Source organism: Triplophysa dalaica, chromosome 4 (genome assembly GCF_015846415.1).
Source record: "Triplophysa dalaica isolate WHDGS20190420 chromosome 4, ASM1584641v1, whole genome shotgun sequence".
NCBI classification, from domain to species: domain Eukaryota; kingdom Metazoa; phylum Chordata; class Actinopteri; order Cypriniformes; family Nemacheilidae; genus Triplophysa; species Triplophysa dalaica.
Window position 1 is genome coordinate 4,300,841 of NC_079545.1, and position 27,888 is coordinate 4,328,728.

The window sequence follows — 27,888 nt, forward strand, 5'->3', positions numbered from 1 at the left end:
GTATTGTTTTCTATTCTGTAAAGTAAAAACATTTATTTTAAAGCTATACACTGATCGCTCTATGCACGAAACAAAACACACACAAAAGCCAAAACAGAGCTTTTTCAAACAACAACAAAATAATATATTTACTTGAAGAATTATGACAACTGTAGGGTTATAAACAAGAGACACATTTTAACATTATTTCGCACTCAGTACTTTTCTTTATACGTTTTTAAAATACATGATTAAGTTATGCATAGCACGTTGTAACTGCTGCGGCGTGGCGCCTCCTCGCGGTGAAAGGCGAAACACGCAGGCGCCTGTAAACGTGTGCCATAGTCTCTCAGTATTGTCTCCGTAAAACAGTGGAGCGCCTTCATGCCGACGAGAGCTTCTCCAGCAGCACCACTCCCGTCTTCACGTACATGTGAACAGAATGGAAGTTAAATGGCAGGTAAACGGAATTGTTTAGTGCGGATCTCGGGGACTGGAATGTCCCAGAAAAGGGACGTGAACTCTTACCCAGATGGGTACAGGGTCCTCAATACAAGTGAACTACGGGAGCTCCTACAAGATGAAGACAAAATGAATCAGATCGTGCGACTCAGTGAAAAGGTATGTCTTCATTTCACACACATTTCTTTGGATACGTCTTAGTTTTACCTCAGACCAGATGCTGTATTTGCCATTTTAACTATGTGCTGTAGATTATTTCCTTCAACACTAGAATGATCGTATATGATTTGTGCAGCGTGCTTTGCATTACACGCCATCCCATACATACATGCATACCTATAACATACAGCACTGCGCACACCCGTGCGATGAATGGCAGACTGTAAATCCTTACATTGTAAAATAACGTCTGGCGCGGATACTCTTTCTTCATTAAATGTTTGACGGAGATTCGTTCATGTTGATGAATTGCTTAAAGTTTTTGCATAAAAAGTAAACAAAATATAAACTAGGCTATTAAAATACTGCGCTACTTTACATATTCATGTTTTATGATCATTTTCCACATTATTTCGACTCTACACATTGTTTTATCCCTTGAATTTCTCAACGAATTGCATGTTTGGTGTGAAATCTTTTTCACAATTCTTTATGTATTGAAACAGTTTACATGTGCGATACACGAGAGCTCAGTAGGTGCATTCATTTGAAGCTTAGAGGACCGACTGATCCGGAGTCAGTTTAGACTGGGATATATGACATTTGAGATGTAAATTGGTGTAGCTTGACACCAGGATGTAACATGCCTGCAGGAACCCAGACCGTGTTATTTGTAATGTAAGAACAATATGTTTGCACTAGCTCGTAAATACAACTCTAGTTTAATAAAACACAAGTCTACACACAATTTTCCCGTAAATTAAAGGTTCCATACATAGCAATTTTGTCTGTGGGGCACAAAAGATGTAGTGCAGAATGTCACGTGTATGTCTTAAAACAAAACTGCGAGGAACAGACTGAAAAAATAAAAATCACCTCATAATACTCAAAATTTTATTTTTGGACAAAATAACTTATTTATCAGTCTGGATGCCATTATCAGATGCCAGTGGATACATACATGATCAAAGCCTTGGACCATTGCTAAACGTATTTGAAATCCTAATGATACCAACAAAAATAACTGCAAATACGCCACACATCACATATTGCATACGCCATATGGCTTTCTGCTTGCTTCAGTGATGTTTTCCGTGTTTATTGATAATCGTGCATTTAGAGTTATGTGATGGGGCCACAGAGGTCAAACTCCCAAAGGCTTGTGATTTGCAATGCACATCACCATTCCCATCACAAACGGGTCAATTCATTAACACGCTGACTTCTCTAAGGGCAACTGCAATGAAAGCTTCACAATGGTCTAGTGAGCGGGTTACAGCTCTTGCACGCATGAGCTACATTCTCTTATGAGCGATTGTGGTATTTTAACTGAATGGAAAATGCTTTATAATACTCTGGTGCTGTTTGCTATGAAAAGCAAGTAGGCGGCTTCTATGGTTAATTTTGCTCATTAGGCATACACAGGGGAGAATCAGGCTCCTTTCTTGAATTAATCAGTGGTAGAAGCAGAAGGTTGTTGGTCATTCATGGTTTATTGACCAAGCTAGACTATCTTGCACTAAACAGATGGTTTGTACTGTATTTTGCCTACGTCGCGTACTCGGTGGGTACAGCCGTCATTTATCATATGGCTTCACATCGGTTTGCTCATTTTCACACTTTCACATAGAAAACCGTGGCATGGATCTGACTAAGTCATTTGTAAATCCGTTACAAACAATGTATGTCTATTTTGCATTGTGAAGCTTAGAAAAGTGAAATAGTGGAACCAATCAACCTAATTTACTTGTTTTATACTCTATGAGCTTCGATAATATTGCATTTTTGTAGAAACCTTACTTCGATCATCAGAGGGCAGCAGCAAACTCGTTTTATTTGCGAAATGTGGGTTTTGTTATCTAATGACTGCAGTCGCATTGAATTCACTGTTTACCTTTCCAATCTAGTTTGATGTTGTCTGAGATATACAAAATGCGAATTATCGTAAATCTTCTCTTCACTGTCCGAATGTCACTTATTAGCCAAATGAATTACCGAACCCAGAACGTACTCATAATTACATTTCTATCCTTAAAATTTAAATTAATATGTTTACGTGTTAACTTGCTATAAATGGTGGCTAACCGTAAATTATTGACATTGAATTATTGATTCTATTGACAGGCCTAGTTTCGTTTCAGTCGTCACCGGGCTGTTTATTTGTGGCCTATATTGATTTCTTATCAATATTGAGAAACCAGAGGTTATTTGAGGCTGTTATGCTAATGGAGGTCAAAATTTTGATCAAAACAACCCTAGCAGGTCCTGCATTGTGTAAAGATAGGCTCTGTAAGGTATTTACCAGTTTTAGACCATTAGCGTTTTGTCTGTCATTGTTTTTTACGACCATTATATCATCCAACCCACATGGTCTGCAGAGGACTTACATCTGCACAGCGTATAAACACACATACAGGCAGCTGCAAGTGGAAATAGACAGTCTGTGTCAATTCCTGTTTAGGGAAAATGCAAACCATTCCGAACGCTCCCTGTAGGTCCAGGGATTTTGCATCAGACAGAGAGGAAATGGACCGACAACAGAGATACTGGAAAGTCTAAACACGGGCATTCATGTCCAAAAGCACGCTGCGCTTTCAGGCTTTAGAATGTTCATCATCAAACCGCATGAGCGAAAGACACGCTCACCAGCAGGGCCTGGACTCGGACACTTATTGGCTCCGGGTGACTTATGACGCATGCGGCATACTCGGCAGTATAAAATACTAAGAGCTGGAGTGAGAGAAAGAGCCTCAGGAGGGTCTCAGATGTTCTTCTAAAATGTGCCTAGCTAACTAGAAGATCGATCCCAGTGATTTTAGAGGAGTGGTTTGGAGCATTTTTTTTGCCTTCTTTGTGGTATGCAGAGATACATCCCCTCCAAGACAAGCCACATCCTTTCCTGTACTCGTATGATTTGGGTTTTGGGGGATTGTGTGTGGAAGGTTTCTGGTTGAAAAGTCAGAGAAGTTCATATGCACTACTAGATGAATGCATAGATCTGCCCCAAAACGTATGGGTTGCCTTTCTGGATAGCAATTTTGACAATCCCAGGTGTGCGATCGGAACATGAAAACCATGTACCGTACTGTATTTGTGCTTCGTTTTTAAAATCAGTGACCAAAATCTGACCCGGGATTTCATTGTTCAATGAAAAAACACTATTTGTTTGTATTTTGTGTGTACTATGCTCATTACGCTTTTGCATTTGTAGCTTAGCAACATGACAAAATCTGTTAGTAGCAATCAAGCAGAGTTTCCAGGGCACTTCGTGCAGCATGTAGTGCCGCATGTAGATGATGCACATATGCAAAGCATTCCAAAAGGGTCACTTATGAGGTTTCATTTATGTTGACAGACATTGTACACATAGTTGAAGTTATTGTTTTCAATTTTGAATTCTCATGTAAAATTGATCAAGGGAAATGCGATGCATTAAGCAAACCAGACACATCTGGTGCGACATTCAAAATGAAACGGCAGCTGCAAAAATATGCAAATTTCATCAGAGACTTCAATTTAAGTCCTACTGTGACCAATACAAGTTTTTTCTGTAATTGCATGAAATCTAAACTAAACTTTAACAGCAATGCATAATAAGCCCCGGCATGCTTGGGGATACGCCGCTCGTATTTAGAGTACTAGATAAATATTCATGTGTAGTTTAAAAAGAACATTGGGTTCTAAGCAGAGCGTCAGCGTAATTTGGAGGTGTCAAATGAAACGGATTAGGTTTGCAGAAGAGATAAGAGACTGTGTCTTTGGCGAAGCCACTTTTGGATGAGTGAAAACTGTTAAATATATGTCTAGCCATATCTTATTCATTACCCAAATCATTTGTCATCCTGTCAAGATCTTCAAATGCATCTGCGGTCATGCGATCAATCTTTTAGAGAACATACACTCACTTAGTGGTCCACAACATCTGTATCGTCTTTAAATAGATTCCTGAACTTTAGGGGATTGTTCAGAAAGAAAGCTAGCTCTCTGTTTACAGTGAAACCCTGGAAACGTTTGAGGACATTTTTTGCTCGTCAAATAGTGGTTTCTTCTGCTGTAATGTAAAACAGTTAACCTAGAAACAACTTTCCTACTGTATCAAACAAATCATAGCTCTAAACCTAACTATAACCTGTAATCAGAGGGAAATGATGGGTTGAGACGGCTGTCCTAGGGGTAATGTACTTTATGCAAGTTAATGTAACTGCTTTAATTTACTCTCACGCCATCTCAGATATATTTGAATTCCTATTTTCAGTTGAACTCAAGCAATTAGTTTATGATACTCAGATGGGTGAAGCTCCAAAAAGTGGCAAATCCATCATAAACGTAATCCAAATGAATCCAGTGGGTTAATAAATGTCTTCTAAAGTAAGAACAAGACCCAATTATATTTAAGGTTTTCGATGTGCTAAGATATGCTTGTTTATATTTCAGTTTTGACAAACAAGTTGACAATATAAATCGTTCCGTAAAATAAGTTTATCGTAGTTTTTTAATATCTTGAATTAAATTTAATTTTTTTGCTTTAAGTTATCATGTTATCATTTTTTTGCGATTTTGATATGTTCTGTTGTCGTTTTATGATATATTTGTTTATTTTTATATTGCCTATTTTATGTTTAATCCATTTTTAGTTTAGTTTTTATTTATTTTCACGTAATAATTTTAATGCATCAACTTAAACTTATTTCTGATTCTTCCTGAGACAACAATTGTAATTTTGTTTAGTTAAAACATCAAATAATATTTAGGCCGATACATAGTTGAAATATATTTTTTAATAGTTTTAACAAACTGTAATAATCTTGGTGCCAGAGCTCTAGAGCGCCCCCTGTGACAAAATTGAGGGTGCAATGCATGCAGATTAAACAAATTATGTTTGCAGAAGAGACAAAAGATACCCAGTCTTTGCTGAAGCCACTCTTTTGAGTATGGGTGAAAAATTTGGAAAATATATTACTAGCCATATCTAATTCATTACCTTAATCATTTGTCATCCTGTCAAGATCCTCCAATGCATCTGCAGTCATGCTTTAAATCTGTAAGAGAGCATATATTCAATTAGAGGACAACATCTGTATCATCTTTAAATGGATTCCTAGCGAGACAGACAGCGAGCTCTCTGTTTACTGTGAAACTGTGGAAGTATTAATCGTTGATTATATATTTAATAAACCATAATATAATCTTGGTGCCAGTGTGCCTCTATAGCGCCCCCTGTGACAAAACTGAGAATGCGATGCACACTTGCATCACAAATTGCATTCAGACATATTCTAGAATGCAATGTGTTAAAAATGTTTATGTGTTTGTGTCTTAAGCTTCCCAAATGCCTCGGCACTCAGAACTGATGGATATCATTTTTCATCTGGCATTACACTGTAATGCTGTCTTACAGATGCGCAAGTCTCAACACACAACAGAAATGGTGATACATCGCTACACAATTAACAACCAATAATCGGTTGAATAAAGTAATGAAAAAGTTTCCCAATTTAAAGGACCTCATGAAACCTTAACAATCCTCTCTAATCACACACGGTGTTTTGAGTTATTACAAGCATCTCCCGTTTTGACATCTTCAGAAGACTTCATGAAACACGACCGCCATTCTCACATTCCCTTGAGCCGAACAGATTCAGTTATGTGTCACCAGTGGGAATATCACCCGTCATGATTGGGGGTCTCGTGCTGGAATAACAAGAAAGGCGAAATACTGGTTGAGCGAATAAATCATTAATCCTCTTATATGCTCGGCTAAGCACAGTCAGGCACCCTAATTTTACCCAAGTTTTGAAATGCACAAACTGCCAGTTAATTTTCCCTTGCAGCAACAGAAAAGATAAATGACGTTCCAGCATGACCCAAACCTTCGGTTACTGTGAAAGAAGGGGTCTGTGGTTTCTATTCATGTCTGAGAGTTTGCGCATGTTTTCCATGAGAACATTGGTTTGGATGTGTCTTTTTGCCTCTGTGGTTAGTCGTCTAGTGGTCTTGGGCCGTGTCATGGAGGACGGTCCGAACGACGATCCTTAAAGTTTAAAGGAGAGATTTGTCCACAAGCCTTTGTACCAGGATTTCTTGCATCATGGGACCCTGTTTTATTGTAATTAAGCAACATGTGGCAGTATGAGACGGTTGGCTGATGAAGCATTGTCCTACTGCCTCTCCAGGCTATGTTTCTATTTCAACACACACTCTCTATCAGAGTTCTCATTTGCTTCTAGGAATAATCAACTTAAATTCAAAGAACATAATAGTATGAACTTTAATATTTAGAATTGTTCAGACAAACTGAACTTTGTGAGGTATCTTTAGCTTTTTACGATGCTTTTATGAGTTTATTATTTTCAACTTAAATTACTCTGGTTTGACCTACAGTTTTTCGGTCTTTGTAATGAATTATGACGGCAAAGTCACTCCCATAATGTGATTTGAAGGCGCAGTTCTCGATTATCAGTGGCCACTAGCATTTTAATATATATTTGCAGCAAATCGCTGTGTACAAAAAGATGTCGTTCTCATGTTGACGCATGGAATAAATTTTGTGTACATTACAAAGACTGTAGAAAAGCTATTTCTTATTTCTTACATAAAATGAAAGATCTGTGGATTTTAAGTATTAAAATAAGGATAAAATTCCGGCAGGAGCTAGGATCTGTGTTAATGAAAGACTCTCCAGCAGAGACACAATAGGACCCCCGGTACTGACGCTTTAAGTAGAGATACTCATAGATATCTATGGAGATACTTTCCAGCAGAGACGTTGGAGAGAAAGATTGTCTAAAAATGACCCCGAGGAGGTTTCTTTGATGCTGATCAGTATGTGAATAAACATACTAACGTGCAAAGATATGTTGTTGTTGTAATAATAGTTGTGTGAAGGAGCAGTTTTGAGAGCCATTGTTTATCTGAAACTGCTTAGATATCGAACTCGTCCAGATACTTGAGAGAGAGAGAGAGAGAGCGCTTGTTGTTAATCCGTTGGTCACCTGCGTTCCGAACCATAGAGCACGATCCGTACAGGGCTGCTGTACAAAACATGGCGGTGAATTCAATGCATGTAGGGCCGTTCGGTATGTAGATGTAAATGGCTTATTCTAAGGTATTACAAACATAATGGTTCATTACTTAAGGTTTTTATACACCTCTGAAAAAATCGATTTGTATATTAGATTGCATTTCTGTCTAAAGATCCTCCTAAAAATCCAGTATTGTTAATTTAGAGGCATAGTTCACAGAAAAATGAAAATTCTGGAATATGAACTTGAATTATGTTCTCGTTTTCATGTAGCTCTTAACCTTTATGGCTGTTTTGTTGAACACCAACAGAGACGTTTAACAGCATCCATCCATACAGTGGATGAAACGTGGATGTCAAGACAAAAACCAGCAAAGAAGCTTCATTCCAGATAACAATGGTACAATAGTAACAAAGACCGTTGTGATAACATTCCCCTTACGTTATGACAACGTTATTTTTGGATGCGTTTTAAATGTTCAACTCACGATTATGCAAACACTTTATAATAAGTTGAGAACATTTTAGCAGTTATTTATAAAGTTGATCAAATGTTCTTTTAACATTACTGAAATAATGTTTGTGAGAACTTTTAGAGAACTTTAACATTGGTTTGTGTACTATATGTGAGCTTTGTGTACTGATCAGACTGAAATTTAGGTTGTAAGGGGTCACTGTTTAATGTTATCATGAAGCACATATTGCCTTAAATATCTGCTTTTTGTTCTGCAAAAAGTCAGTTGGTTATGTAAAGTTTTTTTTGGGGGAGGATGAATATTCCATGATCTTAAGTCTTTGTCAAACCAAATACTAAATGTCTTTATATTCACACATGGATGTGCACATACCCAAATCTGGTCTCATAAACAATGAGCTTTTCCATGCAAGTCAAGCAGATTAGCCAAAGTGCTCCGTCACTTTGAAATCAACATCTACAGGCTATTATTTTCCCGTTCCTAGGCTTTCCTTATAGGCTAATCGGTAATGGATATGCTCATGGATTTTGTTCCTGTAAATGCAGAGATGCATTGCAGCGTAACCTCATATGACCCACGAGGAATACGATTGTATTGAGTTTCATTATTCATTCTGTCTGTTTGACTCCGAAGTCGTGAATAAAAATCTGCTCTCTGAGGTTTTGTATTCCTGTGGTTTGACCTTAATGGTCTTGTTTGAAGATCTGCATTCGTAACGCGGCCTGTTCGCAATTGCGTAAAATCAAATGTTGGTTTTCTCCTGTTTTGTTGACGTTCCATCTACAGGCAAGAATTGTATAACTGCTAAATGATGCAAAGTTTCAAACATTTTTGAAAATAATTGAAAAACAATGGATGGAAGAAATGGACTTGGCTTGGGTAGACATTCTGTTGTAGATGTTATTTTCATGCAGCACAAAAGAGAGAGAGAGAGAGATTCTAGGCAGAATTTTAGTCTTGCTTTAGGTTGTTGAATGGGTTTGTTAGCGTTTTGAAGTGATACAATCAGTTTATTCTGTCAGTTCTTCTCAGTTTTTGTAGCTAATAAGTCTTTCATCTCCAGCCGTTGCGTTCAGGCTTTTGATTGAGGTAGTACTGTATGTTCAGCTTTGCTGCTCTGATTTATTTTCTTGACTTGTGTTCAGTTCCAGGAGCAACAGCTGGACAGAGAAACCTTGCTAGCGACCAATCGGAGTCTAGCAGAAGAGACCCTGTCACGTCGCCCTCACCTTCAAAATGGCAAGCTCCAATTGGCTACAAAGTATAAAGAGCTGGCGAAGCTGACCACTGTCTGCCGGGAAAAGCAAAGTCAACTTGGTGAGTATTGATTGGCACTCAAACTCTTCAACAGTGGGGCTACTTCACATCTTTTGGGAAATTTTTATATTGGCCTCATTACTTTAAGAAAACGACTGTTGACAGAGCAGGTTGAGAGCATTTGGACACTACTGTTGTTTACCTCCGCTGGTAATATTTCTATATTGCCTGGCAACCTTGTTCCATAAAAACACAACCAGACATCCGGCACTGCTCAATAATTCAATGTTGGACCACTTGACCCACGCCTGAATTGTTGATCCGTTCAGTTGTGCTGGAAGAGATTTACCTTCCGTCGCCCTTCTCACCAGGGTGGAGGGGAGCGGGCAGGTCCCAAAGGATTGTCTGGGGCCGTGAGGTCCCCACCTGGTTCCCCACCTCTTTTCAACACCAGACAGGAATAACTGGTCTCATATGGACCAGGACCTATTTAAAGTTCTCAGGTTACACTTCACAAACATTTTTTATGGAGCTTGAAGTGACTTGCTCTCTTTTTCGCTCAGCATGTTGAGAATAAGATAAATATTATTGTGGTCTTTCATGCTCGTCCTCTCTTTTGGCTGAAAATTCAGCCGGTTTCTCAAGTTCCATGCTTTTCATTGGCTTGCTGACATCAGTGTCGACTATCAGCATGTGCATCAGGGAGCTTGAGGGTTAGAAACCAGTTTAACATTTTGTTGATTATTTTGGTTTTATTAAAGTTTTTAATAATGACTTATAAACTAAATAAAATAAGAACAAAATGTTATCGTGCCTCAGTTTGTTAAGACACATAAAATCTGTTTAAATTAATGCAATAACAGCTTAATTTTGTTGGCAAATAGCAGAACTGGTTTTGTAAACATTTGTATTTGGTTAAAGCTCTTTATTGAATTTTGGAAGTTAATTTGTTTATTATTAAATCTGTTCACCCAAAAATGTAAATTCTGTCATCATTTGTCACTCCTCATGTTGTCCAAACCTGTGTTTGACTCTGTGGAACACAAGTAGATATTTCGAGAAATGTCTCATTGGGAGTAAATATGGGTTCATTGTTTTTGGCTACCGACATTCTTCAAAATATCTTCTTTTGTGTTCCCCAGTAGAAAGTCTTACAGATTTGAAATGAAATGAGGTGAATTGTGATTTTTTTTGGGGTAAACTATCCCTTTAAAGTGTCTAAATAGTCCTAGATAGGTTGGCATTTGGTTATACATTATACGTGCAGTTTCTTTTGGTGGAGTTAAACATTGTTTTGAGAATAATCATATGCCTTCCTGGTATCCTTGAGCAGATATCTTCAGGGTTTGTAGGATCATGACACCAGTCTACTACATCAATCTCATGTTAAGATGTATAAAGTTTACAAGCTACAGCTATATTTTCATGTTAATTTTTTATTCAACATATAGGCCTAAGTGTACACTTCAATTGTAAGAGCATTGCTGTAAACACATTCCTTGCTTGTTTTTACAGAGTATTGTGTTTAGTTTCATTTCTGCTCTCTTTTATTTAAAACGTTTAAACACTTTAGATCAGTGGTTCTCAAACTGTGGTACGCGCACTACTAGTGGTACCTGAAGAGACCCCGGTGGTACATGAGGTGACACTAAAGATATTAATTTACATTTTGTGTTTTAAATACAATTTCAAATGTTTAATACGCCTACATGATTGATACTCGGCCTATCTGCTATTTTAAAATAGTTGTATGAATTATTGTTGTTTATTTATCATTAACTCAGGCGCATGACGGGGAGCTCACACACATAGGGGGAGCAGACAGGCGCTTGTGAGTCGCTTACTCTCTCTCTTCCAACAAGCTGCGTGTAAATTAAGTTTCTTATGTATTTCTGCACTTGAACCGCTGTATAAAGCTGTTGTTATTGCTGTAAAGTGCTAATTCGCATCTGTATCTTCTCGAGGTTAAATCAATGAAGCGTGCGTTGCGATGTATTTTTGACAAGACACTTTGATAAAAGCCACTGCAGTAAAGTGTAAGTCTCTGTTTTTTATATACAGCTGTTCTCTTGATGTTAAAGTAAATGTGTATTTATTTATCTTCTGTGCTAAATATTCTTTCCACATTGTTTGCCTTTAATATAAGTTTGTAGACTTTCTGCAAGTCCCCACATAGCAAATACATCCTCCATAAGAGCAGTGCTTGAATTGAACCATACACAGGACATTTTTTTGGTGGGGGTTAGTTTGCAATATTCAATTTATACAAAACACACAATATATTTCATAATAATATGCATAACTTTATACTATTTATTAAAAACAGGCTTACATAAAAGAACAGGCTTTTTTTACTGCATTTTGGATCAAATCAATGCAGGCTTGGTGAACAGAAATTACTTTTGAACAGTAGTGTACGTCCAACAGAATAATTCCAGCATTACCAATGCAATTTTTACTATTTTACCTAAAAACAACTGGATAATTGATACTTTGTGATAATAATGTTTGTTCCAAAGTACTTGTTTGAATGCAAAAAAATAGTTTATTAGATCTTAAAACTCTATAGTTTGAAAACAGCTGTTAAATCAAGTGTTTGTATTAAAGATAATACTATACTCTACTTTTAATTAAAGTTTTTATTCTCGTGATTTTCTATGGCGGTCATTAGGTGGTTCTTGGAACAACTAAATTATTAAAGTTGAAAAGTTTGAGAACCAGTGCTTTAGATTGTTTGAACATTTTGTGTTTGGCTTTGTTTTACATGTTGTGTGTTTTGACACATAAAGGCTATCTGTGAAGGACAGCTTTGCTTACAGTGTGCGAAGCCAAGACAAACAACGGGTATCTGTTGTGTGCTCTGATATTTGCTGGGAATATATTATTTCAATCAGTCTCACGACAGTTCGTTACGTAGTCACACAATTTAGAATCTATTGATTTGTGTCACTCAGCATATATACATACCACGTTTATATATACGTAAATTTATATTTTTGTAACCTGATTTCAGTAGAAGTCTGAGAAATTTTACAAGGTGGCGAAGCAACCAGGGCAATCAAACCTGGCCTAACGTCACAGCTTTAAAGTCACATCATGTTAAATCGAACGAATGAGATTGTACGAATTCACATAAATGAGTCAGCTCGTAAAATAGATACGAATTCCCATCAGATTGCATTGATATCCTGTATACTTAGATTAGTTGTCCATTTACACGAATCATCAATAGATACATTTCTGTGACAAATTACTGTGAGATTATGTTGATTATTTACAATATTGCATGTTTTTTGGTCATTACAATTCCCAAAGACCTGTAATCGCTAGAGTAACTTAATTGAAACTGTGAAAACGGTATAACCTAGTATATATAGCTCTTTATTGTTGTATTGGTCATAACGACTCAATTACATTTTTTGCGTCTTTCAGCAAACGAAACAGTTTAAAAAACTTGGCATTGTTACTTAGCATAATTTTCTATATGGATATATACACTGTATGTATGTTTTAAATATCATAAAAGGGTTCAAATATATTAAGAAATATCTCACTTAGATTTATTCATTTGGCTTGTGCTTTTAAGCCACTTATAGTAGGGTACGTTCAGTATGTGTATTTATTGAGAATAGAACTTGTGACCTTTGTGGTGCTAGCTCAATGCTATCCTAACTTATCTACAGAAGTGCTACAATATATATATATATTCTAGGACCTATTCTATGGTGACCTAAAACGTTAACCCACCCTACACCCCCTATACTCTAGGGCCAACATTCTAGCACTCAGTACAGAAAGAATGATATAAATTATTTGTTGATTTTTTTTACCCCTCCTCTCCGTTGTGCAGTCTTAGTGGTGATGCATTCCATTTGAAAGGGCTATTGTTTGCGAGCCCGCCTCCAGTGCCGTTCAAAAGAAAAGACCGAGATTCATATGATAGTCTCAACTGCGCCCCACCCCTCATCCGAGTCTGGGAACTTAAATCTGGGGGAGATATTTGAAAACTCGACAGAGTGAAATGCCAGCAGGAAATTGAACTGTCGTCAATGGTCGAGGAGGAGGAGTAGGCAGTGGGGTGCCTTCAGCGTCCCACAGGGCAACAAAAGATCACCGGAGGATATCTGCAAGTCCGCTTACACGCACTGACAGAGCTGTTTTCTCCTCGTACAGGAAGTTCTCAGCTCCACGGCCGCATGGGCACCGTTCCACTCAAGAGCCGCGCTCTCTTTATTTCTCTCGCAGCTGCCGGCCAATGACGGAAGGAGGGTGGAATGTTCACCTTCCTGTCACCACGCAGCATACGTGTACTCGTGCCTCCAGCTGCAGGCTACAGCCGGATGGGTGGGAGAGAGATCGTTCTCCCAACCCAAAACATCTGATTCTCATTCCTTTAGAGCCGAAAGAAAGAATGTAATGCTGTTTTATTGCTTCATCAGCTGAGGCCAGAGGTTTGGCTCGAGGCTTGCGAGTAATTACGTAATAAGACTGAACGGCAGACGTCGGGAAAAGAGTTTGGCACTAAAAATGAAAGGTGATCTAATGCAACGTGACGTTGAATGACAGAGTTTCTCTCGTGTGGTGTTAACATTTTTTACATTTTTATGCATTTGGCAGACTCTTTTATCTAAAGCGTCTTGCATTGCATTGAACATTTGTTTCTAACTTTGTGCAATCCCCTGGGATCGAACCCATGACCTTGGCATTGGTAGTGCCATGCTCTTACCACTGAGCCACAGGAAAGCTGTGTTAATGATAAATGCGAAATAGCAGCAGTCTAGAAAAGATCTCTCGACCAATCACATGAGAGAAGCAAAACAAATTGATGTGTAAGATTATTTCATGCCGCTCTTCCTTCCATTCCCCTTAGGAACATTCCTGACCTGTATGTATTCTGGAAGGTGACACGACACTGCTTTGCGATACATTATCCTTCCCGCTTCAAAAGCAAACAGCTCCACAAGCACTTTTATCTTTAACAAAGCGTATCAACAGTGTTTACCCGAGGCTTGACCTGTGACACAAAACCTCGTCATCAACACATACCTGCCAAACTCTCACAACTCTGATCGTCAGCGTCGCCCTTTACAAAAAAAAATAAACCCCTCGGGGTGGGGAGGGGAGACAGCCGTCATGGCAAATGTGAAAGGGCATCTTTGTCTGGAAGTGCCTGTAAATCACACGGTCAAAAGGCATGCTGGGAACTCTGTGAGAGAGTCTTATAGTTCCCGTTGATGGAAGGGATGGTCATTAAACCGATGTGAAGTGTCTCTGCCCCTCTTCCAGTGTTTGAATGGAAGGGGGCAGTTATCAAAGTTGGATTAGGGCCACTGAGCTACCACACACATTCTGGATTATTCGCTCAGCTGAAGAACAGGGCCTCTTCAGAAAGCTTTTGAAATCTATCTCCTGAGAATTTGAACCCAAAACTGGGAAGTCTGTGCCTGAGGCTTTCAAAAAAATGTACTTGACGCATTGTTTCGACATGGCGGAGTTTGACGCGTTCACAAAAGCGCTTTGAGCCTGGAAAGAAAAATTCTGTTGTTGTTTACTCGTATTGCTTCTTAACCCATATAACAACTGGGTGACTTCTGTGGAAGACAAAATACGTTTTTTTGAGCATGCCTCAGCTAAGAGCAAAACTGGAAAAAGAGCAACATGTAAGCAGCCTATTGTAGCTGTTTTGTCATGCACTTCTAAATATGTCTGAGGCAAAGACACAAAGTCTTTTGTTACAGCTAAAAAGTCTAATTTGTGTACATTGAACACATCCTTCAGGATTTTACATTGATTATATTTTAGTGCACATTATGACAGATTTTGGAGCACCATTGACTACCACAGTAAGAAAATAATATGGTTGTCAATGGTGCCCCAGCACTGTTTGGATACAAACATTCTCACAGATATCTTTCTTTGTGTTCATCAGAACAACCAAAGTCAAACGGGTTTGGAACTGCTTGAGAGTAAGTAAATGATGACATTTTGATAATTTACATTTTTGGATGAACTGTTAACCCTCTATCGCCATCTCTGTTTGAAACTTTAAACTGCTGGTTACTTTTCCTACTTCTCTTAAAGGGACAAGTCAGCCAAAAATGAAAACATTCTGTCATCATTAACTTAACCTCCAATTGTTCCAAATCTGTATAAATTTCTTTGTTATTATGAACAAAGAGAATGTTTTAAAGAATGCTTGTAACCAAACAGTTCTTGGTCATCATTTACTGCCATATTAGGAAAAATTACAAATCCCAAATCTTTTTAAAAATATCTTCTGTGTTCAACAGAACAAAGACATTTATAAAGTAATTATTCCTATAATGGTAGTCAATGGTGGGCAGGTCTAACCAAGAATAACTTGAGGGCGAGTAAATGATGAAAGAATTTAATTTTTGGGGTGAAATGTTGCTTTAAAGTGAATTGAAAAATTGAAGTTTTCCGCAAAATCCGACACAACAGCTCTACTTAAAGAGGTCATATGACACGGCTAAATTGCTTGTTTTAGAAGACATGCATTGTGTATACACGATTTAAGGTTAAAAAAGACATACCGTGCATGTTTGTATCTCCTCTTTGCCTCGCCTCTCTGAAACGCACAGATTTTGTACCAAACTCATCGCTCTGAAAAGCGAGGTGTGCTATGATGGGCCAGTTAACCAGCGTGTAGTGTTGGTCGAATACTGCAAGCAGGTGACAGAAATGTAACGCCTCTCACCATATTTGGAACATCAGGTTCCAAAGCAATATGCCGACAGGAACGCCCACCTTACTTGCGTATACATTTGGGCGGTCGTAGTCAAATCATACCACAAACTGACGTAGATTTTAGGGGTTTTGTTTACATGAGGGGTTTCAGGCAGGTCTGGGTGAGCATTTGCTTTTAGATAGAATGCGTATTTTGTGCCGACATTTTAATAACGTGTCTTAAACATGCATTGGCAACTTATAACGCAGACACGGAATAACACGTATTCGCGCCATATGACCCCTTTAATATAAATTACCATTTAAAAGACTGATTATTTATGTGCTTACTCAATTTCTGGTCTTTGTTTACTTTTAACCCCCAAAAGATACAGTTTGCAATATTAAAGAGGTGTAGTGAAGTTGAGCATATTCAGATCCATTAAGTTTAGGTTTGTTTGACCCAACCATCAAGCCTATTAATTAAAGTGAAAGGTCGCCTTGGGCACTTGTATCATGTGTTTGGACTTGTGCAGTGCCCTCTTCACATTGTCTGTTATGACCTGAAGAAATCTGAAAAAGCCCTCTGCAAGTGCATTCTTCTTAAGGGCGCTGATGTGCTTTGTCTTCTCATTCACATAATGATATTTTATCAAAGAACTGTGCAGAACAGAGCATCAGAGATGTGCAAAAATGCATCATGATGACAATTTGAAAATGACAACTATGAATGAACATTAAATAGATTTCATAGAGATTTCTGAAATTAATCTTTTAACAAAATAAACACTAAATGAAAAGGGCATAAATTGACTAAATTCGTTGACTAATTATAAAACATTGGCTTTGCGGGCATTACTCATTTTTATACAGTGTAACATTTGCTGTCTGAAGTTGTTCCTTTCTAATGACAGGAAAGCAGTCAGTGGTATTTATCTACAAAGACCACAAAAGATCACCCACTGTTCTGTTATTTTGACAGGAAGTGAGGGGGTTGCAAAAAAAGGATTTCATATGTATACACACACATCAACTCAATTATAGCTTCTGATTGGCAACAGTTCCATTAAATAAAGGCATTGTGAAATAAACTGTTTGGTGTGGAAACATGACAGATAATCAAAAATAAATCAGTTTTCCAAACAGATGTCAAACTCAGCCAAAAATAGCCCATGCAAAGGGGGCCTTACCAAAGTTTTCTGCTCTTTTAAGCTGGTTAGACAGCTAAATACTAGCTTCATTACATTTCAACTGAGGGATAACAAAATAGCATTATCCAACAACAAAAAACAACATGGATTCATGCTGACAAATATCACCTCCCTCTATGCGTAGCAATGACTCATATCCATTGATATATGACTTGGGTTGACAGAGGCGCATTGCGTTACAAAAAAATGACTGGTCCAACGTGTCTTGCATGCAAACATTGTTTTCTATCCTCAAGACTTTGAATGCAAAGCAATGAATCTTCAATATTCTGTAGTTTAATTGTGCTCCCAGAGGCATGCATAACTTTTTATTTTTGGGGGGATAATCACCTTTCCTGCAAGACTAATTAATTGAGTTTCGATTCAACACAGAAAGCTTTATTGGCTTGACAAATTGAACGTGTTGCCAAAGCAAACAGGTTCTCAGGCAACAGACTATAAATGAATAAATCCATTTCTGGGTTTTCATTAGGCTTTGTTCCCTAGAGTACCAAAGCATGTACGCTTGTGAGAGACTTGGGATGTTTTTAAACAAATATTGCATTTCTGTCAAGGTGGTTGTGGTGTTAGGTTGTGCTAAAGGCTGCCAATTGAATAAATAAGTCATTAAATTAGCAAGCAAAATGAAGTGCGTGTCAGTGTCTAATTATATAAGCCTCCAAATTAAGATAATTTTATACATTTACATTATTGTGGCAAACAGAAAGTCATTGAATTGCAAAATTGAATGAATGATTCATGTAATTATGCTGTTTATTTTATCTCTATATCATTAAACATAAACTTATTATGGGCCTGAAATCGAATAGTCCATTTATGTGTAAGACACACGTCACTGACCATTTGGTTGCAAGTAATGGTTTTACTAAAGGATTGACAAGAGCCCTAATTACAAGACAAAATGTACAATATGGTCCTCCATACATTAAAACTAGTAATGTCATTGACATGTGACCTGGGTCGTCAGACAGTTGTGTTGGAAGTTTAAAGTACATATTTATTACAAATAAAGAATGTATTTACACTTAACCTTTCATTCTTGTTTAATCATGAATGATAAAATCTTTTTCAAATAAATGTGCATATATTTGCTAATACAGCAACAAAATAAATAAATTGCTTTTCGGTTTAATTCAAAATGCCTTATTGTTGCCAAATATACTTGCGTTTTCAACAGAATGTTAATCAGATAATCTAAATGAGGTTATTTCGCATTCCCTAGTGGTCTTGAGGACTTTGTGCTGGGACTTGAGCTGCTTGCAAATGATGCTTTCCTGTTAATGAGTGTTTCCTCAACTATGGCCGCTTTAACGTCACAGGGGTTTATTTTCATTAAAATGTTTTCTTTTAGTTATATGGCCTTCATATTAAAATTGAGAAACCTTTTACAGAGCCTTCATTTTTTAACTACTTGTCAGATGCATTTTATTGATTTACCATCCCAGACTCAAGACATTAATCATAAAAATATAAATTCACTTGGTTGTTGACTGCATAGATTTTTTTTCCCGTTTCGAAACCTGCACTTAAAGAGCTTGTTGTATAATGCTGATTTGTACTTTAATAGGAAACAGGGGCAAGATAACTTTTTTGTACTGTATTATAATCATAATAGTGGATGAATATAATCTCAAAATAATTACATTTTGGCCGATTTATTGGCTTTGTTGATATTGCCACTCTACCACATATGAGCATTTTTGTTTATCGTTGCAGTCTTTCTAACTAAAAGTGTTTCACATGGGAGCGTAACTCATCCTGCTGCGAATAAATCTAAATCTGTGCTCGTACAATTTGTTGTTAAAGTTGACAGATGTTCTTTTGAAGTTATTGTTGGGAGATGAAGAATTGTCTTTTGAGCAGAAATAATTTTCCATCCAGAATAAGATGATTTATGATTTCCCCACATTATTTGGTAACCGAAGACTAAACCAAGGCTGTTCAGTTTGAACTAAACAATTGCGCTCAAGCGATACAAATGACTTCGCATTCATGGACGGTACAGAACTCGGCACTGGTTATTGATTGCTTTAGTTCAGTGAACACCATTTTGTTTTCTCAATAATGAGGAAAGATGTAAAGCTGTTTTTAAATGTTCTGTATTATAGGAAAGTGCATACTAAACCATTGACACCAATTATAGGTGTTTCCAGGTCACTCAAGAGGCATATTTATGATGCCAAATGTAAACCTCAATATTTCTTAACCAAAATTGCTGCTTTTGTGCTACCACTATACCACAGCTCCTGCTGAAAGCCTTGCTTTTAGTTTTGGCTTCACTACTGGACCATTTCAATAAAAAGGCTTCAATCTGCAGCGTCAGAGCATTGAGGCCTCAACTCCATTGTCATAAAGAGCCACCACTGAATCCCCTGGGTCACATCTCCGTCTCCAGCGGACTCTGCTCATGGTTTGGACACCCTGCGGCCCGTCAGCTCAATTCCTTCCCAGTATGTAGGTCACCCACAGCTGCTCCCCAAGTGTTTGTTGGACTGGCTGTCACCTTCCATTACGTTTCATTGTTGTATGGGCTGCTGGGGTCATGCACGTGGCTGCCACTCCCCCACGCCGAGACGCTTCAGCACTCACAGATGCTGGACAGACATGTGCACGCTAACACATCTGACCCAGTGGGGCTCAGATTATTTATGTACTGAGAGTAGAGCATGCAGGGCAGTGTTAAAGTGCCCTGTTAAGAGTTATTGTTACTGGATATACTTGAGACGGTATTGGCATGAGTCCATAGATGAAGAGGTGAATTAATGTACGAGTCTTCCTTCCACTAGAGAATTTTAAATAGATTAACTTTATTTTCTTCTGGGGCACTTGAAGTGCAGTGAATTTATCACAGCAGGTTATAACTTGGCTCCACTTTGATTTTTCTTCAGTTTAATTGCTGCTGCATTAAATCTTTTTATTTTTTAGTGAATGATAAAAGCGAATGTCTGCAACTACAGTAGTATTGTGGGCTCTGAAACTTGGGAGCTCACTTAAAATAAAGCTATCAGTGTTTTGCCATGGCTTTTTGGACACCTATTTGGTTTTCTTTAATGTTCCTAAATTAGGAAATGTGTTGGCTTTTCTTTGCAATTTTTGAAAAGGTTAATAAAGTAAAGACTGACTACACTTTTATCAGATATTAATATTTTGTTCACCCTTTGTTGTATTTGAGAACACTATGACTCAGGAAGGCTTTCATTTTTGCCAATCCTCAACATGCACACAAAATTTGTAATACACCTTTAATAATACAGTGGAATAAAAGGCAAAGGTGTCAATTTTCAAAAGTTGGATGTCACTTTTGGCCACAACTGAATATCATTATACTATATATTTCATGTGTGTTATTTTTTTGGAAAAATCTATTGACAGAAATGCAATATAATACACATAACTACGTCTTCAGAGGTGTATAAAGACCTTACATAATGAATTGTTATCAGAACAGAAATAGTTATGAAGCTATTTATCTATATACACCGCGGGTCCCCTTACATAGAATCCGTCATGTTGTTTCTACAGTGGCTCTAAACGGACAAACTACTCAACAGAGTGCTTTTTGTAAATACGTTATCTCCTTTCTTCAAAGAAGCAAAAACGTGATGGCATCTTAGTCTTTAGTCAGCCGCTGTAGTGCTTTGAAAGGCAGAGGTGGAGTGAGCCATTGGTTGCAGTTCGCAACCTCACCACTAGATGTGGTTCCTAACCCTAATTTTCATACAGTGAACCTTTAACAAATGTATTAAACCACACCCATTTGTATGTTTTCTTCCTCAGCTGCCTTAAACTAACAGTGTGGAAGATTTCCAAAATCAGTTCTGTAATGGTTAATCCTAAAATATTTTAATTGCTTTTCACACATTTTTTAAATTGAAAAACTTAACTTAAACACTTTATTGTTTTTATTCAGATGCCCAATAACAGTTATTTACCTGCATTCCTTAATAGAAAAATATGTTTAACAGGTTGAGCCCTAGTCATTTCTGACTTCTGAGAGAAGTTGAATGTGCCGACTCAAATTTGGGTATAAAAGGTAAATAAAGACTAATAAGTTGTTTAAAGTTTGTTTAAAACCTCTTAGTTTTATTGTAAACAAGATTCCTAAAATATTTAGCTTTTTCTTTATTATGACAGTTGATCGAATAAATATATTAAATCCTCCATACTATGTAAACTCCACACTGAAAATGATCTTCTGATACTATTTCTTTGGTGTAGGGTGGCTTATAACATTTCTAACACATCCTTTATCAGAGTGGTTTGTTTGGGGAGCAGCTTTGGCTTTTTGGAGGACTAATGGTGTCATGGTTCTGACCTTTGTTTGCCCTCCATGTCCAATGGCCCGGCTTTTCAAGTCCCCTATGGACTCAACACATGAGCTGATTAGCATAATTGTCAGTTGCCATAGTAACCCCAGTACGACGCTCGGTGTGTCCGAGCCCCTGTACACCAGTCAGCGGACATGAGCTAACAGAAAGTGATTTGCTTCCTCCCTCTCCCTCATGCTCAACCGTAACACTCATCGAGACCCGAGAGCAGCTTCAGTCCCAGCTCTTTACACACAGACTCCTGACAGCTGAGCACACTGATAATTGATTTTCTAAGACTCTTTCAATCTTCTTTCTGTTCGACTGGTACACGGTTACCAGCCCCTGTGAGGCTTGTACTTGACTGCAGTACGTCTGCAGGATTCTGTGGTTGGTCTAGGGCACTGATCCCTACAAACCAATTGAATGTTTGATTAAAATACCATTTATTACAACATGCAAGGTGTTAACATGACATTCAACTGAAGTCCGTTTTTTTATGCGAAGAACAAAACTTCAAAGCTATTTCTATCGGTCCATTGTGCGCCTGTGTTTTTGTCAGTATTGAAACTGAACAAGAGGATTTTATTTTTCTCCAGAGGCCTTCACAGAGAGACACAGCCCTCACACCGCTCACAATCTGCTTCAGGAGGAGGTGACGCGGGCGGAGGAACAGTCTGAGGTAACTGCTTTGTCCTTCATATATCCAAATTATCCCAAACAGTCTCTTGCTGTGTGTGTTTTGGGCTCAAGGCCGCTCTTCCTCTATCAAAGATGTCAGAAATGCGCATAAACACTTGCGGGTTAAATCTCGGCATGTTGTTTTCCTACAGTGCTCTCTGAATTGTTTATTCAGACACGCTGTTGCAAGAACATTTCTATTGAACAAGAATGAAACAGAATTTGAAGGCTGACAAAAGTGTTTGTGCATGAATTCTTTATTCCATAACCAGCCAGTTTGCTACTTCACCTCTTGCAAAGATTAATTAGTGATTTTATCAATGATTTAAATCATCGACTGGCCACGCATCATAAATAAGAGATGAGGCCAATGCATCACGGATGTTGTCATCATATGATATTGCTCTTTTCAGGACGTATTTCATACAAGAGATGATGCAGAATGAAAGTTCTTTCATCATTGACTCACCGTCATGTCATTCCTACGGTGGCCGTGAAGCGCAAAACAAAACTACAAATTGCAAAACTAAAAACAAATTTTAAAGCAAAATAAAACCCTAAAAATATTAAAAACTAAAAATCATAAACACAATAGCAAATCATAAGATGTAACAACAATTCGGGAAACAAAATAACAAGTCAGAAAACAAACAACAAATCAATCAAACCAGAAAAGGTAGGTATTTTGTTGGAATGGGATATCTACTGCTGATTGGATGAAACTCCTGTCAATCAAGACATCCAAGATGCTCAATGTTACTATGAGAAAGGACATGCATATGTGATATAGCGCATATTTATTGATTTTAATTTGGTTTAAGATTAGTTTTTAGTTTTGCAACTTGTTGTTTTGTTTTGCACTTGTCGGCCACGGTACGTTCCAAATCGTATGCAGAACACAAAGAAGATATTAACACAAAGCCACCAAGACATTTCTCAAAATATCTTCCTTAGCATTCCACAGAATAAAGAGTCATATACAGGTTTTGCACATTTTTGGGTGAACTGTCCCTTTAAGAACAATTCCCACTCGTGTCTCCTTCACACCTACTATAAGCCCGCAAACATGCTACATTTTCCATCTCCATGATTTTTTCTTACAGCAGACAATAAGGAGGAACTGAGCGTGAAATAATAAGGATTTCTAGGGCATTCTGCCTGGTTGCTAGGTAGCCGGTTGCTTACTGGCCAAGTTAAAAAGCCCTTTCATATTCATAAACGTGCTTGGTTTGAGATATCATTTGCGTTTATAGCACAAGCTGTATGGGATGAGTTTCTCACCGCACCAATAGACTAAACAAATTGTTCATTATGCACACAACGAAACTTACCATCAGTATTTTGGGGGATATAATTCAGTTTTTGCATGGCCGTATCATGGATTCCTAGTTTTTCATCCTTGAGCTCATGTTTCTTGAGAGCATTCATTGCAATATGTGTTATCTATTCAATAAAAGCTCAGAACAAAACGTACCGTAGGAAAAAACCCTGAACATCTTTTGCTGTGGTTTTAACCGGCCCACCCGGCGGAGCATGTTTGATTGATCCGCTCCAGGTTAAATGTCCTCCAGGCTGTAAATAAGCACCGACTCTTCCACCCCACACGGGCCGATCGATCGCTCGGTGACTTTGCCGTTAGACTCCTGCTGTCTGATTAATGATCCCAATTTATCATAAGTGAGCCGTGCTGAGATCCAGCCGTCAGCGGGACGTGTGCCAGAGAGAACTTCAACACAGAGTGTTTATGAGACGGCTTAAAGACGTGCATCCCCAAAGGCCTAGCATATTATATTAGTGTTTCTAAAAGCATATGGTTGAAATTTAAAAGCTGCAAACTTTTAGGTTATTGTTGAGCAAGTACATAACAGATTTAGTACATTACAGGGAGAACCTCGCTTTTCCTTGTTCCTTTCGGGAATTCAGACATTATTACAATAAAATCAAGTTTTTGAAAACGGGTGTCCCACATTTAGATTGTAGTTTGCTGTAGGCAATTTCTTAGACTCTATTGTTCCTTCTTAGGACATTTGGGGGTGGGTTTGCGCAGACGAAACTTATCAATTATTCAGTCCCCCATACCGAGGTAGACAGAGGGCAGACACCTGCCCCCTTAACCGGAGGCACAATTTAGGTCATGTTAAATGTATACAGTGTTCTTCTTGGGACAGCATGCTATTGTGTTAAAGCTTTGTCTGACTTTTTGAAATAAGAAACCTTTATATTGTAAGAGTTTTTTTTTTGTTTGCTCTGATTTACTTCACTTTTATGTTTTTTAAGAAAATGTGAGTTTTGCCCATTAAAATACCACCTCTGTGTTGTTAGAAGTGATGGTGATTGTTTGCAAAATGTTGTTTAGTTACTATAGACCACTTTGCAAAACACTTGTCCAGAGCCACTTCTGGTTTAATTATCATTTTTTAATCCTTGCGCATGAGTTTTAAAGATATTCTGTTCTTCTGTTTGTATAAAATGAGACATTGAGTTATTCTGGACCAGCACTATTTACGTCTTTCAAAGTGGTCTATATTGTTTTGGGGTGGTCATTAAGTGTTGCTAAGAGGTTTCTTGGATGTCCTGCATGATTGATTGATGGTCAAAACGGTCCTCATAGGTCACATAGTTTTTATCTAAGTTAGTTCAAATATAGATGTGTTCTAAATCGTTGATCATCCGCCAGTGAAAACTTCTAATAACACACCTATCTTATCATTCATATCCATAGCTCAAAGTAGGTCAGGTGATCTATGCACCAAAATTTAATTTCTATGCCTGTGGGGTTTTTAAAGGTACAGTTCACCCAGAAATGAAAAATCTATAACCCTTTACTCACCCTCAGAGAAAGTTATTTGGAAGAATGCTTGTAACCAAACATATCTGGTGATTTTTTGAGTACAATTATAATTTTTCCTACTATGGTATTCAATGGTGGCCAATAACTTTTTGGTTACAATAATTCTCCCAAAAAATTTTCTGTGTTTTGCAGATTCGGAACAACTTGAGAGTGAGAGTTTATTCTTGGCTGTACTATACCTTTAAGTCAGTACAGTAGTAACAGCGATGTTTACCTCAGCAAACACCACTAATGATGTTAATTTGGAATGATGTGGTTTGCATTAAACGGCCTGAAATAGCCACAGTGTTCCTTGGAATAAGATGAATCACAGCAAGGATATTTGCGTCTGATGTCCGGCTCGAGTTCCTGACTTCTAATACCTGTTTATTTGTCATTTGACCTTTCCAGGAGCTGCTGGAGCGCTTCATGGAAGGCCACGTGCCCCTGGAGGAATTTCTCGACTCCTTTCAAAGCCACAGGAAGACATACCACATCCGCCGCGCTCAGGCCGAGAAGCTCCAGGAGCTCCGCAGACCCAACAGGAAACAGACGAAACAAGTGGAGGAGCACAGAAGGGAAGAAGAGAAGAAGGAATCTTGCACGAACGGCATCAGCGCTCACGCTCCTCCACGTGTCTTCCAGCTTCGATACGGCCTGACGCCGGCCATTCTGCTACCCCTGTCCTCCACCTCTTCGGTTTTGTCCCCTTTGGACTCACGTTCGGGCCAGTCTCGAGCTTCGGGGCCCGCAGTCTCTCACTCCTGCCCCGGGCAGCCCGTCGGCCTTAGAGTTATCGGACAGTTACCCGGCTGGCCCGTAAGACCGGTCCGATTGCAGCAGCTGTACAGGCCCAGTACGCATCAGCCCGAACCTCCGTGCCGATAGCGCTCATCACTGTGAAGTCTTGGGCCGTCAGCGGCGTACGCAGCTTACACAAAGACCACATGAAGCCTTTATTAAGTCGATATATATTAATGATGCTGCCATCGGAAAGTCGCATACCCAAAAAGGGAGGAGAGCGGAAAGCCATAAAGTATTCGTTGCTTGTCGTCGCTTGTCGGTTTAATTTCTTTGTTTGTATTCGTGTCTGTTTGGTGTGGACGTGGCAGGTGTTTAGCTGCTGTTAGTGTGAGGTAAAGTGCCCTGTATGACACTGCATTTTGACTGGATGGGGGCTTTTTGTTATGTTGATGGTGTTCAATAAAGTCTAATCATGATGTTTATTATAAACCACTATCTTTGTTGGCTCATATTTGATTTTCGGTATCTATTTGTGGGGAGTATGTTTCTACTTAGCAATTACAAAAAGTTGGGACTGTCTTTAAACAGTTCGGCTCTATTTGCACGCATTATTTACACAGCTGTGCCTTTAAGTTTTGAAAACCATGGACGCTTTGTTTTTTACCCTTCGTAGCCGAATCTGTAGAGTGAAGCTAAAATCACGTTGTTGTCTTGGAGTCGTTCTCAAATAAAAATGAATTTGCTGCAGGGTAACGCTTTGAGATTTAAGCCGCAATTCAGGAAGGTTATAAATAAACTTGGATAAGCATAAAATCCGTACTCTAACATCACATTTTAGAGTGTGGGATTTATTTAGTTATGGATATCCTGTTATGGAATGCCTCCTGTGGACATCAAAAGCTGTTTATTTGTTATGACAAATGAGGCTGCACTTTGTTTCGAGGCTGCACTGTTTTGCTGACGTAATGCGGCTGGAGATTAAATTTTATATTAAAATCAGTCAAGATTCTCTATGAGAATAGACATTAAATATTACAAGGGAGGGTATGTGCCTTAATATTAATTAATGTGAATGGTCAAAAAGATGTCTGTATGTCAATTATTGGTGATAATCCCTTTTTAGTAACTGTTAAAAACAGTACATACAGTATTTGCGTGGAGTAGATCAAGATGATGAACGCATTCTCCGAAAAATCTCTGATCCCATCCAAAGTACACATAATGCACTCATTTCTTAAAATATATAAGAAATGCACCAGTACTTAATTTCTCCACAGATACATATAGCTGATTATTTAGTCTCCCGATACCAATACAGATTCTGAAAATTAAATGAATATTTCTTAACTTTCTGAATGTTATTAATTTATATTATGACTATTAATATCACACTGTTATTGTTTCTTTAAGTTTTCTATACGAAGAGTACAAATTCATTTTGAATTTTTCTGTCCTCTATTGATTGGCATGATATATCGGCCCTAAACATAGTTTTTTTTTACTCTCGGCCGATAGTGTAAAAAATGGCTGTAATTAACCAATACGGATATTGGTGCATATTTAAAATATATTTGTTATTAAATTGAAAAATGACATTAAGAAGGAAGCGCTCATTCAAATAAGTTAAATATATTAGGAAATATACCGCCTGATTTCATGAGAATTTGTAAATATTTTTGGCTATATTTGTACAATGTAAATCATACAAAAACGTATGCTTATTAGTAAAGAACAGTCAAGAAGACCTGCACCTAAACCTAAATGCAGATCATTCTAAAATGTATAAATGAGATCGTACAAATTCGTGAGAATTAGTAAAAATTTATTTAGTAAGATATCACAGTTTCACTTCAAGGCTGAACAAAATAATGTAACCAAATTTTTTTAAGTAAATAGTTCAGAAACCTAAAGTAAAAAACATCTGAATTTAACGCTCCTATAACAGAGATGAACTTACGAGAGAAACACTCTCAGTAAATCATCTCTACAGTTTATATCTCACGATGACATCACATCGTAAGAATTAGCATGAAGCCTAGAGGCACAGTGCCTTCTAAGAATTACTCAGTCTCCT

General features: G+C 38.0%; 1 protein-coding gene across 1 annotated transcript; it reads left to right on the forward strand.

The window, feature by feature from the left end:
* vps37d (VPS37D subunit of ESCRT-I) lies at window positions 1-26,306 on the forward strand. The gene is made up of 4 exons (XM_056746370.1): window positions 1-600; window positions 9,243-9,414; window positions 22,159-22,241; window positions 25,482-26,306. The coding sequence occupies exons 1-4, from the start codon at window positions 433-435 to the stop codon at window positions 25,956-25,958; spliced, it is 900 nt and encodes a 299-aa protein (XP_056602348.1). The 5' UTR covers window positions 1-432; the 3' UTR covers window positions 25,959-26,306.
* The last annotated feature ends 1,582 nt before the right edge of the window (window positions 26,307-27,888 follow it).

Excerpts from the sequence above, each read along its gene's own strand:
- vps37d (XM_056746370.1), top strand. The coding sequence starts at position 433 with ATGGCAGGTAAACGGAATTGTTTAGTGCGGATCTCGGGGACTGGAATG. Across the intron at positions 601-9,242 it reads TCGTGCGACTCAGTGAAAAG|TTCCAGGAGCAACAGCTGGA; the intron begins GTATGTCTTCAT and ends ACTTGTGTTCAG. Across the intron at positions 22,242-25,481 it reads GGGCGGAGGAACAGTCTGAG|GAGCTGCTGGAGCGCTTCAT; the intron begins GTAACTGCTTTG and ends TGACCTTTCCAG.